The sequence below is a fragment of the Patagioenas fasciata genome, chromosome 2, assembly GCF_037038585.1.
Source record: "Patagioenas fasciata isolate bPatFas1 chromosome 2, bPatFas1.hap1, whole genome shotgun sequence".
Taxonomy (NCBI): Eukaryota; Metazoa; Chordata; class Aves; order Columbiformes; family Columbidae; genus Patagioenas; species Patagioenas fasciata.
The window spans coordinates 55,702,952-55,720,871 of NC_092521.1; the positions used below are offsets into that span (position 1 = coordinate 55,702,952).

The window sequence follows — 17,920 nt, forward strand, 5'->3', positions numbered from 1 at the left end:
GCTGTCCTTATATCAGCGCTATTGGTGGACCCAGCCATAGTGGCGGAAGGTGCTGTCCCCAGCTGCCTGTCTCCAGCCTCCTGACAGAGGTTAGCCCCATGAAGTCTCACACAGGTGCTTTTTAACCCATTTCAGACAAAATTAACTGTATCAGCTTATGCAGCTCATTTTTGATAACCTGATGCCATTGGTTGCAGAGGTGTACACGAAGAAATGCTTAGACAGGAGACAAAAGCCCTCTGCAAGGTGTAGTGATGGGCAGCTGAGGACTGGCTAATGATCAATGGCTTCTTCTGGTACAGCTATTTGCAGAGTTCACATCTGCCTGGTAAACAAAGCCTGTAAGATTATACTTTAAGAAGTTTGTCACTCAAACTGCTATAATTGTAATTTTTTTTGCATTGTACCTCATCATTTTTCAAAACCAAATTCTAATTCACAGCCAAGCACCAGATGCTGTGATATGATCCTTCCCAGATGTAAAATCTTGAGAGGTTCCATGTCTACAAAATAAAAGCTACCCAGGAATATCCTATTTCATTTAATACTAGCCTTGGAAATCTTTCCTCTGGTCATTCCAGTATAAAGTGTAACCAGACAGTGCACATGTGTAGTTTCACTAGAAAGTGAACAGCTATTTATAACCCAGGGAACACAACAGGCCAGGAGCACTAGCACAAACAAATACACAAACAATAAGTCATCAACTGGGAGCTTCAGAAGAACATTCTGAGATTATTCTGTCCCTTAATGCTGCAGTTCTACAATTTCATTTCCCAGCTAACACAAGTTTATTTGAAAAGCACTGCAGCAACCTCATAGTTACCTGCCCAAATCTACCTCAGCTGCCATAGCAAGAGGAGGAAAAAGTGATGACACAGGAATTCCTCCGATCATAGCTTCCTTTACTTTTTACCTGCTAACAGTGAGCTCTTGCAAGAAATCTTTCTGCATATGTATTATGCATGCAAGATTAGCTATTTTCTTCCAGTACTCCCATGATCACTCATCTGCTTTTGAAAGTAGAAAAAGGAAACCTCTCCACAACCTTTTTTCCTATTTTGCTCTAGGACACAGGATAATGGTATATAAGATTTAGTGGGGATTTTCCACCATCTGCAATAGATGATAGCCTCTCGAGTGCAGTGCAAGAACTAAAGTCAGAAAATTAATTTTCCATGCCATCAAGGTAATGTGGGAAAAGGAAAGGAGAACAATTCAGATCTGTGAGTCTGATAACTACCTAGAGTAAAAAAAAAAAAAAAATCATGTAAATATTACTTCTTTTCACCATTTAAGATAGAAACAGTCACAAAGCTCAGATTTCTATAAACACTACAGACTTTCAATTACTCCTGTGCTCCGGTAAGAGTTTTGCAGGTTTAACTAGCTTCTCACGTTGCTTCCTCACCTGTGGTGATAAATGCTTCTCTTATTCAGATTACTGGAAGACAATAGCAATGTCCAAGTTTGGAAAATAAACACCTTGCTGGGTGCAATCACTGATGCTCTGTTACTCAAGGATATTTCAGATTAAAAAAAATAAGGAGGCAAGGAAACTGAACATATGGACAGCAAACACAAACTTTAGCATTTTCAATTCAGTTACTGAGTGTGTAAGGTGGGTATCCTGCAGGATTGCATAGCCAGCACTGGCAGCTGGCAGCTGCTATGCTCAATCACCACTCGTGCTTTCTGCTTTAGACTTCTGTGCCAGCCCAACCAGAGCAGCCTCTTGTTTCTGTCCAGAAACACCAAGCCAGAGGAGCACACCTCAGCAAACAGGCCTCTGGAGGCTTCTTTCAGCGCAGGACAGGTAGAGCTCTGCAGCCTTTAGCCCATGAGCTATGCATTTTTACCAGAAACTGGCCTCCATTTGGAAACCCTGCAAAACCACGAAGATGATTAAGGGAGCGAAGCATCTCCCATGTGAGGAAAGGCTGAGGGAGTTGGGTCTCTTTAGCTTGGAGGAGACTGAGGGCTGATCTGATTCATGTTTATAAATATGTAAAGGGTGAGTGCCATGAGGATGGAGCCAGGCTCTTCTTGGTGACAACCAATGGTAAGACAAGGGCCAATGGGTACAAACTGGAACACAGGAGGTTCCACTTAAATATGAGAAGAAACTTCTCAGTGAGGGTGACAGACACTGGAACAGGCTGCCCAGGGAGGTTGTGGAGTCTCCTTCTCTGCAGACATTCAAAACCCGCCTGGACACCTTCCTGTGTAACCTCATCTAGGTGTTCCTGCTCCAGCAGGGGGATTGGACTAGATGATCTTTCGAGGTCCCTTCCAATCCCTAACATTCTGTGATTCTGTGAAACACAGACTTGCGTTAATTTATATTCTTTGAAAAGTTCCTGTTGGCCTTTGATAGGGCAGGCTGAGGGTTCCGGCAAGGGAGGGGGCACAACCCGACACTGTGGGCACTCGTTCACCAGCGTAACCCCTGCCAGGTGATACCACCTGCAGGGCTGCCGGGAACGGTGCAAAACGGCTTCGCCCACCGATGACAGCCCCCCGCCCACTCCGCCGTGCCGACGGCTGCCCTGAGGCCCAACGGCCTCAGCCGGGGCAGCCCCCGCGCAGGCGCAGAGGAGGCGGAGCACCGAGCTCCTCCCCTCGGCGCCCCGTGAGCCCGGCGGTGGAGGTGAAGGAGCGCCTGCGAGCGCCCACCGGTAGGCCCGCCGCGCCGGTGAGATGGCGGCGCAGAAGATTAACGAGGCGCTGGAGCACATCGCGAAAGCGGAGAAATAGTGAGCTGGACGGAAGAGAGGGCCGGAGGGTGGCGGAAGGTGGCGGGCGGCTGCCAGCTCAGCGCCTGGGCTGTCAGGCCTGCCCGGCTCCCCTGCCCCGGGGAGGCCTCGTATCGCCTCCTGCCCGAGCGGGGCTCCGCGGCCCGCATTGCTTGCCCTTTGCCGCGGCCTCTCAGCCCTGGAGCTGCTGTCCGCCGGCTTAGCGCGGCACCTCCTCACCCCTGGGCCGCGGAGTGTTGTGGGGTTCTTGGGAGTTGTAGTTCTGGCCGGCGCCCGTGCGGGGAGTGGAGGCCTCGGGGGAACTACAGCTCCCATGATGCCATGCAAGGAGCGGTGGGGAGGGGGCCGCTTTTGTGGCCTCACCGGGGGCTGAGGGGGGACCGCATGTGGCAGGCGACGTGACCTTGGGGGAAGGGGAGGGGGGTGCGGGGCTGGGGGAGGCCGGCACGGAGGGAGGAGGTGGACGTGGCTGTTTGGCCCGTTTTGTGCCGCAGGGGTCCCTCCCTGCAGGGGGTGGATGCTGAAGGGGACGCCTTTTTCCCGAACTGGGAGAATAAATTGTCCCTTAAACTAACATATCCTGTTGGGGAGGTTGTGCGTCTCAGAGGCCTGGAGCAGTTTCCTTAAGGGCCGTGTAGCCTCTGTCGCTCCGACCAGAACTGGAAAGTGAAGGGATTCGCTTCTGCTCTTCTGCTAAAGTTAGTATGAGAAAGGGAAGCAGGAGAAAAGACTTATGGGGCTTGTGGTGAATAAAAGAGCTTAACCTAGCTGAGATGGCATGTGCATTTGTTTGATCCTGCCTAGGAGAAATGTGCTGTTTCTTTTCAGATAGCCTCAGAGACCTCTGCTGTCATTTAGCTTAGAGAGCTTAACATCTACATATGATAGGCTTTTAATGTGTATTTTAACACTGAATGTAGCCATTTTGCTTATAAGTCTCAATTTCACAGACTGCAGGATAGATGAAATTGAGCTGACTAATCCAAACATGCTATAATTTTAGTAAGAATAGTGACAGGCCATCTGGAAATGATGGATCAAAAGTACAAACTGTAATAGAGGAGAGACCTCCTCAGAATTAAAAATTCTGTACCAGAGTATCTTATTCAAATTACTTGACCAAAAGTGCCTTTCAATGGAATTCATTTTTAAGTCTTATCCTGGAAATTGTTTGAAATAAAAGGCACCTAAATCTCAAATTGGGTGCCGATTAAAGCATTGTGTATTTCGGCTCGGTGCCTTTGAGACTTTGCCTGTGATGAAAATAACACAATGTAGAGGCTTGCTTTAGAGTTACATACTGTGGCTTCCATCCAAGTAAGACAACAAAACCAACATAGTCCACATACAACTGCTTTTCTAGCTGAAGCATGTATTGCATCTGAAGTGTCTGCCTACAACAAATATGGAAGTGGACTCTAAAGTTATGGTAACTTTTGTGTTTGTTTTAGAAGTGAGGAAGTCATAAAGTTAAAATCAACACTGACTGATGACTTGCCTCATTTTGCAATGTATATTTTCCCCTATATATACATATATAATCTTTGTGTGCGTGTCGTGCCATTTAGTGTCATGATCTACTGTAGACATAAATGACAAGAGGCTTTGTCTTTGTGTTGTCAAGTAAATTCTTTCATTTGTATATGTAGTGGAGAGTCTTTAGTAATTCTGAGCAGCAAAAAATTATACTGTAGAGGAACATTGGGAACTTTGTGTAACAAAATATTTTCAGGCATTGTGGCATTAGAAATCTTGAGATGTCATGTTGGTGTAGGTGAAAGTGTTTGTCTTCTCTTGACTTCTTATCTGTTGAGGAGCTGGACTTGTGAAGACTTTTTGAGGAGAGCAGAAGCATGTTAGGGTGAGGCATGTAATTACGGGAGATAGTTGCAGAGCTTTATGCGATTCCAAACAATGCCGGCATTTATTTTTACAGTAGTGATGCCACCATAGTATTGGCATATAAGTAATGGCTCCTTTTTAGAGATAGGCTTAAGTTGTATCTGAGATGCTTTGAAGGTAAAATGTAAAATCTTTACTGTGGTTAATAGGCCTTTCTTCTTGCATTTTAGCCTGAAAACTGGGTTCTTAAAGTGGAAACCAGATTATGACAGCGCAGCTACCGAATATGGGAAGGCAGGTATGTATGGCTGTAAATACAGCCATATACATTATGGTTTCAAAGTATTCATTAAGGTGAATCCTTGATGACATTTTACATACTTTCAGTACATTTTTGTGTAAGTAAAACTGTTGTGAAGGCAAAGTAAGATGAAAGAGCAAGAAGAATACTCTTAGTAGCACTGTAAAATAAGTTTCAGATTTTACTTTAAGATCTAGAACAGTTGTCAAAACAATTTTTTTTCAAGCTTGCAACTTCTACTTTGTATGTTACTATGTGTGATAAAATAAAACTTTTTTCTTTCACTTGTCCACCCTCAAATCCTATTATTTTACCTACAAAACAAAAAATATTTGAGCTGGTTCTAAAACTTTGCTTTTTTATCATTTTATGAAGTATGTCCTGACAAAGACTGTCTCAGTAAGGTAAAGAGATGCTGCCAGGTTTTTTAGGCTAAGTAAGATCTCTTTCCTCCTTTTTTTTACTGCAAGTGTCACACTGAATATAAAATTCTTACTAGTTGGTTCCTTTTTGCTCTTTAACAATTTTCTTCTTTTCGATAGTAGTAATTTATTGTAGTCTTTTGGCATCCTACTCTGGGCGTTCCTACTAATTCATTTAAACCTCAATAAAAAAAGTACAATCTTGGAAGAACAACTGGAGCATTTTATAAATTGAAATTTATTTTAAATCCCACTTTAATATCCTATCAGTCTAACGGAGATAAAAATACACATTTGTACCCTAAAGCAGTTGTGTTGAGGAAGTTGTTATAGGCGTACTTTGCTGATGATATCCTTTTATTCCTGCCATACTGATTTTGTTTAACTTCTAGCGATTAAAAATATATACATAAACATTCCTGCTGTTCTGTAATTAAAATACAGAATGAGTTTGAAAATCCAGCTAAACACATTATGCACAGTGTGTGATACAGTGATGGTATGGGAGTGGTGTTGACAAATGCTTTTAATGGTAACTGAGTGACTAATGAAGTAAGAGGGACTGTCATGGGATTTTTTGGAAGAGCTTGGTAAACTGTAAACATTAATTTAAAGAGTCTGTTTGCATCTTTAGGTGAGTAAATTATTGAGCAGAAGTGCTGGAAAAAGAAAAATGGCCAACTTTAAATAAGAACTTGATTTGGTTTCTTGCAGCTGTTGCTTTTAAGAATGCCAAGCAGTTTGACCAGGCAAGGGAAGCCTGTTTACGGGAAGCTGAGGCGCATGAAAACAATAAAGCGTATCTTTTCATTGTTATTCTTTTTTTCCAAGAAGCTCACTAGTTGCTACTTAGAATGTGGTAATGGGGGTTGGTAGAAGATGTATTTAATGTGTTTGTGCATTTTGTCAATCTAACAAAATTGTCTTTTAAAAGACCATTCCTGTGTGCTCTGCGTGGGAAAACCAAAGACCTCTTTTGAGTAGCAGATCTGTGTTGTTTACAATAACATCAAGAGTGATAAGATGCTGTCCAGTGCTGGAGATGTCTCAGTACTGCTTCAGAAATTATTATATTTTTAAATACCTGCAAATGGGTATTATAAACTAAATACAACTCTGACATTATTACAGTATTTGTACCTGTACCTGTATTTAGTGGCAACTTACATGCAATTATACTTTGGTATGTTGCATTTATTCTGTCCTTAGAAGCATTTATTTTTGACACCTTGCCTATAAATGTACTAGGTTTAATTTGCCTTTATAGGATTCCTTGCTTTGAAACTAGTACTTGTGTAAGATTATGTATGCTAATCATTTTTCTGCATTATATTTTTGTGGGTTTTGTCCTTGACTTTGACAATGTTACTTCAAGTCTCTTCCATGCTGCCAAGTAAGTACAGAAGCACTGAGTAATCTGAAACAAATTTTCTAACATATGTTACAAGCATGAACTACCATTTTGATCGTGCTGTAGTAAATGGCATGGTTCAAGAGATTTCACTGATTCAAAGTTTAATGGAAGTGCACGCTAGGAATGTCTGAAAACCTGCAATGGCCATCTGAAGAAATTATGATTTTGATGTTCTTCAGCACCTTTTGACATCAAATATTTTTTTCTTAGATGTCCTTTTTATAGTTTTGAAATTCTGCACTGTTGAGCTTATAAAGAAATATTCAACTAAAGAGTACATCAAAGCAAGCAGTTAATGACAAATAATCCAAATATTGCCTGTGGGTCAGATCATGAGAATAGATTTTTAGTGGGGAGTGTGGTCAAAGTACTTAATTTATGGAAGATAGTGTTACACATACAGTGTCTTATTAAATAAAACACTGGAGACATCTTCAAAGCATTAAATATTTACAGCGAAGTGATAGCTGATGCCTGTTAACTTTTGCTGTATATTTACAACTTGCTGAAATACACCATATCTAACTTTTTTTTTTTCTACAGAGCTTATGAACAAGCTGGCATGATGCTAAAGGTATTTCAGTTTACTAATTTTTATTAAAGAGTTCTATTTTATAGTGAAGAATATTGTACAATGTAACATTTTACCAATATAGGTAAGCAAATTGCATATAAAAGTGATATTTTTCTGTTGACTCCTATTGACCACCAATACCCTCAGTAGGTTAGGGAAGCAGCTTTTGTAATAGGGGAAACAAAAAATGGTTTTCCTGTTGTAGAAGGAAAGGTGAGGGCCTCACGTCAGAGGGTAGTGGAAGAGTGGTGCTGCTTCTGCACCAAACTATCACAAATTCATGCCGTACAATAAAGTTGGGTACTTAAAAGTGAATCTTATGGAGTTGGTGGTCAACTTTAACTAGCTCCACAAGTTTGTAAATAAAAATTAGAATCTTAATAAGGTGTAAGAGTTTGCTTTGATTTGTTTCATTGTACATAATTGCGGTTCCTGACAGCAATGTCCCTCTGACTGTTGCTTTGCAGGAGATGCAGAGGCTCCCTGAAGCGGTTCAGCTGATCGAGAAAGCCAGTATGATGTACCTGGAGAATGGGACACCAGATACAGCAGCGATTGCTCTGGAACGGGCTGGAAAGTAAGTCTGTGGTATTGGTGGCTAGAATGCGTGCTGGGCATGGGTATGTCTTTGATTTTCTTTCTTGGGTTTTTTGATGCTTCTAGGTAAAAAAATATTTTCATTTCATCTCAAGAGAAGTGACTTATGTTTATTACAGGTTAATAGAAAATGTGAGCCCTGAGAAGGCTGTGCAGCTCTATCAGCAAGCAGCGTCAGTGTTTGAAGTAAGTGGGGATTTTTTGAGTTGTGGGGTTTGTACATTGTGTGTGTTTGTTTTTCCGCTATGAAAGAACTTTCCAGTCCCAGAAAGTGCATAAAGATGAGTGAATTGGCGTCTAGAGTCAGCTATAAAGTTTAGAGAAAGTGTAAGATTAGATTCTAAATTATTTGGCCTTCCTTTCACACCAGTAGCTGACTAATGAAGCTGAAGGTTTTTTATGCTGTAGAGAAGAAGACTTATAAAAATTAGGGGTCAATTTACTTTGCCTTTTTATCAGTTTGGGACTTAACTGAATCTGAATTTCGTATGCTGTCAGGTTTTCTGCCTTTGTGTGGGCAGCTCAGAGGGTAGGAACGTGTTGAGTCCTGGAGCCTAAAATAGTTTAAAATCCTTGAAAGCATAGAAGATAAGAATTTGCTTGATGCTTTACCCATGCAATGAGAAGATGATTTGCCTTTTTGCTGCTGCTACCTTTGGTGTTCTTCTCTGTTTTCAGTTGTTGCATGTTTCCAGATCAACAAGTTTGCTTTGATATTACTTTGCCCATATGGGAGCTGACTGTGGGACATATATTGTAACTAACAGCTGTTCTGAATTACAGATGACATACTTAGATTGAGGTCTAATGGTCTTAATTCTATGCAAACGAAATATGAATGCACAAATTCCTTTTGTTCTTCTCTAGAATGAAGAACGCTTACGGCAAGCATTAGAAATGCTAGGAAAGGCTTCAAGACTTCTAGTCAGAGGACGCAGGTATAGATTTATGCCTCTCTTTTTTTTTTCAAATGTAGCTGAATCATTAATGGTGATTTTCATTGGTGTTTTTTTTTTTTTTTCTTCCGGCACTAACCTGTAGAAAGTACTCACAAGTCTTTTATAGCTGTGGAATATAAAACAGGGGAATTGGGTAACTAACTTGAGGAACGAAATGTTTGCAGCACTCTGATTCTGGACTTCTCTAAGAAGAGTTTATCTTGGAGTTTCAGTGGGAATTTATTTTAATTGTTAATTACTAGCACCAAACTTGACTTCCACTTCAGCATAGACTTGCTTCACTCAAGCATGTAGTTCACTTAAAAATTGTCTGGGTTTCTAACGCTACTTTTAAGACACTTTATTTCTCTGCAGTATTGTAGTCAGAAAGGGGAACTGACAAAGTAACCTTCGGGTCTTTCTGTGAAAGCAGCTTGGTTCCTCTGCTGCTTTATAGCTCACATGCTATTGCTAATTTCTAGATGTTTAATATGGTGATTGAAAGAGTATTCAAACTCAAAAGCAGTTACTATGAACATTTATAAGCTTATAGTAACCTCATGACACACAGAAATCTTCTAGGCTATATAACAAGGCATTCATCTTGTACAATGTTGTGAAAAATGAGGTTTCTCTGAATGAATACCATAGATGTTCTTACCCTGTGTATATGCAAAAGGAATTGCTGACTGTATATTTCTTTTTCTACTCTGTTGGTAAGATCTAATGCTGATTTTTAGTTGTGTTGCTTTTTATTCCAGTAGACTTGCCAGTATATTAGTTAAACACTGTGTAATTAGTTCATTATGCTTTATACCTGGCACTGATATTCCTGGTTTTTGTTGTGTTTTTTTTTTAGATTAGATGAAGCTGCATTATCCCTTCAAAAGGAAAAAAGTATTTATAAGGAAATTGAAAATTACCCAACATGCTATAAGGTAAATTCTAAAAGACAATTTCTCATAGTTACCCGGAAAAATTCAAAATGCATTAATGACAGCTGACATCTGACTGGCAATATGTTCTGCTTGGTTCAGGGATACATTTATAGCTAAATGATGAGAATTTGTGGTAGTGCATGTTTCCCCAAATTCTAACTGTGCTTTTTCACTACTATAATGTTGAAGCAAAGATGCTGTTATCTGCAGGAGTTGTCAAAACCAGCAAATACCTCAAAAATAAAGATGTTATCAAAAATAACAAACCACACAATCTGTTACTTGGTGCAGCAGTTCATTACAGTGTCATAGGAAATAATGTATTGCGTACCAGCTGAGGATATGGCTTACTACTTTTTCACTATGTTGTCCTGATTTACTTGTGTCAGTATCTTAGAATCATTGGGACTCTTAATGACCTTTTTAAGCTAAATATTAGCAGTCTGGTATTTTTCTCATAATTTGCTATTAATTTCTAAAGAATCACTGTGCGGTTTTTTTTGTTTTCGTGTAGAAAACTATTGCTCAAGTCTTAGTTCATCTTCACAGAAATGATTATGTTGCTGCAGAAAGATGTGTGAGGGAAAGCTATAGGTAAGTCTACTTCATGTCCTGTAGTTCTAAATGGAATGTTTCATTAATGTTCTTATGAAAGAACAATGGAAACACTGTCTGTCAAGAAAGTTTAAGCCTGTACTTCAGTTGATAGCCATATACCAGGAATGCTATTATTGTACTATCAGGAATTTTTTTCACTCGTAAGAGATTTAGCTGTAATTAGCATGGTGATTCTTCTTAAATAACCTAAAATAAAAAGTTACTCATAAAGAAGTAGTTCTGTATGACAGGTGAAATGAGAGAGAAATTGGAAGTTCTTCCAATGTTTTTTCCATGTTAAAAGCTGAGCAGAATACTGTTATGCCTGGAATTCTTGCCTTACTGATATTCTTTGGGATGTGTCTTTTTTTCAAACAAACCAGAAATGGATTAGCTATTGTAAATGAACATTTAGGATTAAAAGTGGGTATTTCTGGATGTTGCTAATTGGATTTTATTTTTTTTCAGAATCTTTTTTCCATGTCATGTGTGGAGACCCTTAGAAAGTTGAGCTTCTAACTTGTCATTACCATATTTTATTACAGTGTGAGGATGGAAATAAGGAATGCAGTTCCAAAATTCACAATAGCAGCATCCCAGTATAAGCTATCTAGTATGGTGATTAGATTGAGGGAAATATTAATCTAAATGTTCTTGTTGAAGAGAAGTTTGCAGCGTATTAATTACTACATTTTGGGTTGTATTGGTTGTTGAGGGTTTATATTGTGGGGTGACAATAAAACCCTGGCAGATGTATTGTTAACCTCCTCTCCTCCCCCTTCCCTTTTTTCCCCTTCCACTCCCCTCTTCCCACTAAGGACAGGCTATCGGGAAGAAAAGAAGGACAGAGAGAAGAGAGTTGGAAAAATTAAAAATGTTATACTAATGCTACTAATAAGAATAGAGAAAATAATACAAAATATACAAACCCAATCTTGAAAGTCTCAGCAACTGCAGAGCTGGCCCCCAAAGTCCTGGACTGGACTCTGCAGCTAACTGGAGCTGGATTCAGTCTCTCACTAGGCCTCAGTTCGCAAGGTCCTCTCCTAATGTCGGCCATAAGTAAAAATGGAAAAGGGACGAGATCCTCATGATCTCCCACTTTTATATGAAGTATTCACGTGAATGGAATGTTATACACAGTTGGTCAGTTTCTTGGTCACCAGTTTCTTGTCGCCCCTCTCACGAGATATCCGTCCGTGCTTATCAATAAGTTAGCATTCTATTGCTATGTTTACCAAAACATGTATCTGGTTCTCCAGGAGAATGCAGCTAATATGAAGGCTATAGCTGACAGGCAAATTCACTAAAAGAGAAACTTGTTCTTTAACAAAACCAGGACATTGGTCTAGGAGATCTTGCCCTCGTCATACATTGGAAGAAGAAAAGCAAGATTTCTACTTTTTGTGACTTTCTTTTAATAGTTGATTGAACTGTAAGATAATTTAGGAAGCAGAAAGTAGTTCAGTTGAATACATTGAAATAAAGAAGAAATTCTTTACACATGCAGGAGAGAATTCCAGTGTCAAAATCTGGATTAGTGTTTAACCCTTGTTCCAGAGGTTTTCCCAGCAACTCTCCATTTCAGCTTTCAGTAGGACTTCAGTAACGAAATACTGAAACAACATTTTTTTTTTTTTACTTAAACTGTGTTTTTAGTGAAATTACTTTAACATGTGTACGTTAAATTGTACTTCATTTTTAGAAAGAATTTTTCAAGATCAGTCTTTAAACATCTTGCTCATATTTTCCAAGTCTTCAATTTGTATTTTATATATAGAAACTCATTATGGATTTTTTTTCTAGAGTAAAGTGGAGGAGAAGTGTGTTGACCAGTTAGGAAAAATTGAAAAATGCTAATATTCTCTTTTTTTGTCTTGACTGTGGTCTTATTGTCAACATGCAAACTAGTGTTGCAGAAAGTTTCATTTTATGCATATGATCTGTGTACCTGGAGAAATCAAAGTGGTTATTTGCAGTTTGTGGAATAGGCAGTCCATCAGATTCTTGAAAGCTGCTTGCTCTTCTGACGTTAATCAGCAGCATTTAAAGATAGAATAGCTGAGTGTCAAGTAGATTGCTGAAATACCCTAAATGAATTCTTAATTTCCTTCAGTATACCAGGATTTAATGGAAGTGAAGACTGTGCAGCACTAGAGCAACTTTTAGAAGGGTATGACCAGCAAGATCAGGATCAAGTTTCAGAAGTCTGTAATTTGCCACTCTTCAAATACATGGACAATGATGTAAGTAGGTAATTCCTATGGATTTTTTTTTTTTTTTTTTTAATAATACTTTTGCTTGTTCAGGTTGAGAGATTTTTTTTTCTGGTAGAGGAAAATAGGGAGAGCAGCATCCATGTATTTATTGTGACTTGCCCTGTCATCCTGCCCTGTGCCTGTGAACTTATTCTTTGCTGCCTGCCCATGTAAATTCTCACATCATTGTTCCTTTCAGATGGTGGGAAGGCTTAGGTGAAAGAGCAGTTTGTTACAGATTTGCTGAGTTTGTTTGACGAGCTGACCAAAATTCAGTTCTCTTCTGCTGGGATCCTTAGGGGCCAGAGCAGTTTGCTGCTTTTGCTTTATCTAAGAAATCCCATATAGCCGATATGTGTCCGTAAACTTTACAGAATATGATGCCCATAGGATGGTATTGTTCAATGTTTTTTCAGTGCTTATACCTTAGCAAGGTGCTAATTCTTATTTTAAGAAAGTAGTTGTGTGTCCACTTCTGTCTGGTTTTTTTAAATTGTACTTGTAAATTGTAGGAAGTATAAGGATAGGAATGGTATGAAGGAGACGTCCACCAGTGCCAGTTTGTGACTAATTTTACTTTGTCGCTATGTTGAATAGTAAAAGTTAAGGTACTAGTCTTACTGAAACTTGTAAGACTTTTTACATGATCTATATTAGATAATATATGCAGAGCTGCATACTGAAAACGTATTTTTTATATAACATTTGAACCACAGAAGCTGTAGGATGTGTCCAGATTATTCTACATATAATAAGCAGTATCAATACAGATCTCATTATCCCATTCTCAGAGTGTTTGAGGTAGAAGAAGCGAATCAATGTTAGGCTTAGTTTAAACTGGAAAAATAGACTCTGAAAGCAGCAGCAATCTGTTTTCTCTACAGAATGTTACCTGTTTGTTTGCTGTGAGTGTCAGTCAATTGTGGGCAGTGTAATTCAACGAGATTTTACTTCTGTGATAGTACAGAAATTAAACTTGTCTTCTTGTTGTCAGTATGCCAAGCTTGGTCTTACCTTGGTGGTCCCAGGAGGTGGAATCAAGAAGAAATCACCAAACGCTGCACAAGACAAAGCAAGAGGACCAGCCGCAGTGGGCTCTCATGCTGATGAGGAAGAGGATGAATATTCTGGCGGACTGTGCTAGCTACAGACATAGGTTGTCTTAAATATCTGACTTATTTGTGATGTTGAGCATATCCAAAGGTACCAGATTTACCAGAGCTTCATTGCAATTGTGATACACGAATGCTGATATTAACTTGGCAGCTTCTGAGTGTGATACAGGAGAAAAAACCCAATTGTACCTGTCGTCTTCAAACACCTTTGTCTTCATTTCTTACTTGGTAGGACCTTCCTCAAGGCCCTGCCTCAGTTGACGGGGAAAAATTTGAGGGAAATTTTTACTAAAAGCACAGTTTAAAAGAAACCCAAACCCCAGAAGCACTGAAGTAGGGAGAGTGGTACAAAATATTTAAATGCTGGCTTTCAGCAGCTGACACTTTTTGGTCCTAGTAATATGTTTGTGATTGTTCTCTGAGTTAAATGGCCAGATGAATGATCATATATTTATCTCCTGTTTAACACCATGAAAGGCAGATAGTGCCAGGCAGGATTTTTCACAAGTATAAGCACTAGGGGGAGCATTCGTTTTATTTTGAACATGTTTTTATTCCACTGTGGAATATCCATGTGGGTGTGGCAAATACTAAGTCAACTTGTTTGAAGCTATCTTGCTAGCTTAAAATTACACACACATCTTCCGTTTTAAGAACTTTATTTACCTGAAGTCTTTGGAAATAAATGTGTGTCTAGCATGTGTAGTGTGCGCCTTGGGAATAGAAGGAGTGGATGAACTTTCTTAGCCATGTTTCTGAAGCATGCCAGAACCAAAACAGAAACAGAAGGTAGCAGATAATGTGCATTGAATATAAAGCTCTGAAGACTATGTTTAACAAAAACTTTGGTGGGATTTTTCAGTTATATATTTGAGTCAATGAGTGTTCTAGGTGTTTATTTACTGATCAATACACTAATCCATGAAGACATTTTATTCTTTTGTATTTTCAAAGCATAGAACAGGTATCTCTTAGAAGCAGCATTTTTCAAACCAGCTCAGAATCCAAAGCAACCAAATTTTAATATATCTTCTCTACTTTTATTTGGTTTCAAGTCATTGTGTGTTTTGCAGGCTTCTGTAGTGTCTTAAGCTTATTTGACCATTTTATGCAAGAAAGTTGACAATACTGGAACTTCTGCATGTGATCTGTTAATTCAGAAGAACCTAATCAAGATCTGCACCAGGATGAGATCACTTGGAATTCAGCAGGGATTTGTGTGTGATATGTGATGCCCAAAGTTCAATAAACAGTAGAGCAGAAGCACAGTATGAGTGTTGGTACAGTTCGTGCCATGTGTTGAAAAAATATCAAGCTCATGTCTGACATAAGGGATGTCTGATGTCAGTGTGTGAGACATAACTGTTATGAAGGTAAACTTTTAGAGGGTTAATATTCACTTTCCTTGGGGTGGATAGTACTCAATAGCGTTGTGATGGGTGCACAAATTACAGCACAATTCGCAGGCAGGGCTACTGTAAAAGTCATGTTATTCAATTTAATGGGTGTTCTAAAAGCAGTTTTGTCTCTTTTTATTACATAATAATCATAAAGGGTTTTAAAGTTATTTGCGATGACACCCATAGTTCTTTGCTGTCTGATAGGTAATTTCCCTTTGTTATTAATGATGTCTATAGAAGTTTTTGTTCTTCTATAAAATAGTCTAAATGAAATTTTGGCAGTTGAGTTGCTTTTCTCTGATTACAAGTATTCCTGAAAGATGGTTTTGAAGAATTTCCTGTAATTCTTCTTTTTTTGACCATTGAAGCAACTCATTCCAGTTTACTCATCTTCTGCCTTCTGGATTTATTCATGAAGGCAACCATGCACTTTTTATGGGGAGTTTTTACGGCAAGTAGGAAAAAAACTGCACATGTGGGAGCACTGGGAACACTAAATAGTTTTCTTCAAGCTTTTCCTTCCAATTCTGAAATCAGTTTTTTGAATGATCCCAAGGAGTTGACTTTTTTTTGTGTGTGAACAGTTGTGTATACCACAGATGACATGCACAAAAACAAAACCTGGGAGCCTTGTGTGTTTCTGTGAAGGAACTTACAAACTTTATTTAAACTCTGCTTGTAACACCAACAGGCCTTTAGAAGAAAAGTTAAAATTTATGCAATAGATTCTTAAATCATACTCTTCATATTGCCAAAACCATAAAATAGATGTGCAAGACTCTCTTCCATCTCCCTCAAGATTTTTTCTCTTTTACCCTGTGCCAAGTGTGGAAAATCTGGGACAAACATAACTTGTGCTAAACATGTTAAGCTGCCATTGAATTGAAAGGGGCTTCTGTGAATCTTAAAAGTAGCATCTTGATCTTTGATTGCAATGTTGCTGTAAAGACCAAATCTGCAGAAATGGAAGTGTCTGAAAATAAGATGGTCTATTTTATATAACTTATTCTCCTATTTTAGGCAATGAAAGTGTGATGGGAATGTTAACTGCATTTTAGTAAATGTTTAACTATAGAAGTTGTCTGTATATTATGTGTTAGTGTTTGTTTCTATCTTTCAAAGCAATTTGCACACTTATGTAAATATCATTTAAGTGATTTAAAGTGGAAAAGATACCATTTACAGCAAGACAGTTTCCAAAACCAGTGTTGACTGTAAAAATAAATTTTGCATGAAGGCTGAGCAATGGCCAATGCAATGTATATGTAAAATCAGATGATTTCTAAATTATCTGTAATTTAAGACTCAGTATGCCCAAGTGCAGTGTGAAACCTGTGCTTTATTTGTTCTTTTCCAAGTCTGTGGTGTGTTAGAATACAAAATGTGTTTGTAACAGCTCTACAGATGCTGCTTCCTGAAAAGAGGCTGTGTGTTTCACCAAAATGAAAAATAAATCTTGAAATTAACACATCTGTGCTAGCTTTCCCTATTGTTGATTAGGTCCTGCTGAGCACCACCATTTCAATATCTTTAATCTCAAGCAGATTTTGTGTGTGACTGTTTGTCTGCATATCTTGTCACCAAGCATTGCAGATATGTTACGTGACCGAGGACTAAGTCTTTGGAACCTACTGGCTCAGGTTTGAGTGTTGAAAGTCAGTGGTGTCCAATCTTTGTGGCCTATTCGCTAGATATTTGCTTACAGCCAGTTGAATTTATCCTACGGGTTTTGTTTTTCTAGCTGACCTTTTGGTACCTTTCTGCTGACTTTCATTATAAGATGCTGACACATATTAGGCAATTCTGTCCACTCAGAATAAAAGAGATGTCTGTGTTTTGCCCGTCCTCTAATTGCAACATCTTGGTGATTCATTCTTACCACTTCACTACCCAAAGGCTTGGATTCAGAAAGTGTAGTTGTTAAATTCAGATCTGCCAATCACCCAATATTTCATTAACAGCACAAAATAGAAATAATTGATTGTCCAGTCCTTAGTCTTCTTTAATCTTGGCTGATTATGCACGGCAAAGTTATGGCTTAAAAAAAGACTGTGCGTAATGATGAGGAAGGACATACAGATTCTTAGATCTGCCACAGAGATAAAGTGCTTGTTGCTGCAGTTAGGCTGGAAGAATACACAAATACACTCCAAGATATACCTGAAATCCAGGAAGGACTGAGAATGTTAATGGGAGCAGCAGATATGTGAGAAAGGTTCTTGCGCCAAACTGCTTTGAGTGGCAATGCTGACTGACAGGTGCATGCTGTGTGTTTCTGGACTCTGCTGGAGGCTAAAAAAGGTGCCCGCACCAAAAAACTGTGGAGGATGGCCTACCCATTAGAACTTCAACATCCATTTCTAGCAAGGATAATTTTAGAAATGGTGTTTGCTGTCAAGCAAGAACACATAAAAGTGACTTAATCACTATTTAGGTCATTGCTTTTTGCTCATTTAAGATGAAAACCTGAGGGCGGGGTGAAGAGGAAGGTTAGTTTGGTTTTGGATTGATTTGTTCTTTACTTGTTATTTTACTTAAAGTGTCACTGATGTATATTTAAGCAGCTCTACAGATTAAAGTTTGGGAGAAAAAAAAGTTAATTTATAATTCTATTACAGACTGGGGGGACACACATTTTCTTTTAAAGCAGGGATGTTATTATTATTTGAATGAAAACCGATTCTGTTAAAAATACATAAAATAAGTAGGTTTCTGTATGTGCTGAATTAATACAGAAATAGTGAAGAGAATAGAGGCATTTGAAGTAT

The 17,920-nt window shown here is 38.8% G+C and overlaps 1 protein-coding gene across 1 annotated transcript; it reads left to right on the top strand.

Moving 5' to 3' along the window:
- The first annotated feature begins 2,596 nt into the window (after nt 1-2,596).
- On the top strand, nt 2,597-16,618 carry NAPG (NSF attachment protein gamma). Its single transcript, XM_065830940.2, has 12 exons — nt 2,597-2,756; nt 4,829-4,896; nt 6,036-6,120; nt 6,697-6,714; nt 7,279-7,309; nt 7,777-7,886; nt 8,026-8,092; nt 8,774-8,844; nt 9,704-9,782; nt 10,297-10,376; nt 12,496-12,625; nt 13,632-16,618. The coding sequence occupies exons 1-12, from the start codon at nt 2,701-2,703 to the stop codon at nt 13,779-13,781; spliced, it is 945 nt and encodes a 314-aa protein (XP_065687012.1). The 5' UTR covers nt 2,597-2,700; the 3' UTR covers nt 13,782-16,618.
- Nucleotides 16,619-17,920: the final 1,302 nt, after the last annotated feature.

Coding starts and splice junctions, on each gene's coding strand:
- NAPG (XM_065830940.2), top strand. CDS start 2,701: ATGGCGGCGCAGAAGATTAACGAGGCGCTGGAGCACATCGCGAAAGCG. Junction 8,093..8,773: donor AAGCAGCGTCAGTGTTTGAA/GTAAGTGGGGAT, acceptor GTTCTTCTCTAG/AATGAAGAACGCTTACGGCA. Junction 9,783..10,296: donor ATTACCCAACATGCTATAAG/GTAAATTCTAAA, acceptor GTTTTCGTGTAG/AAAACTATTGCTCAAGTCTT.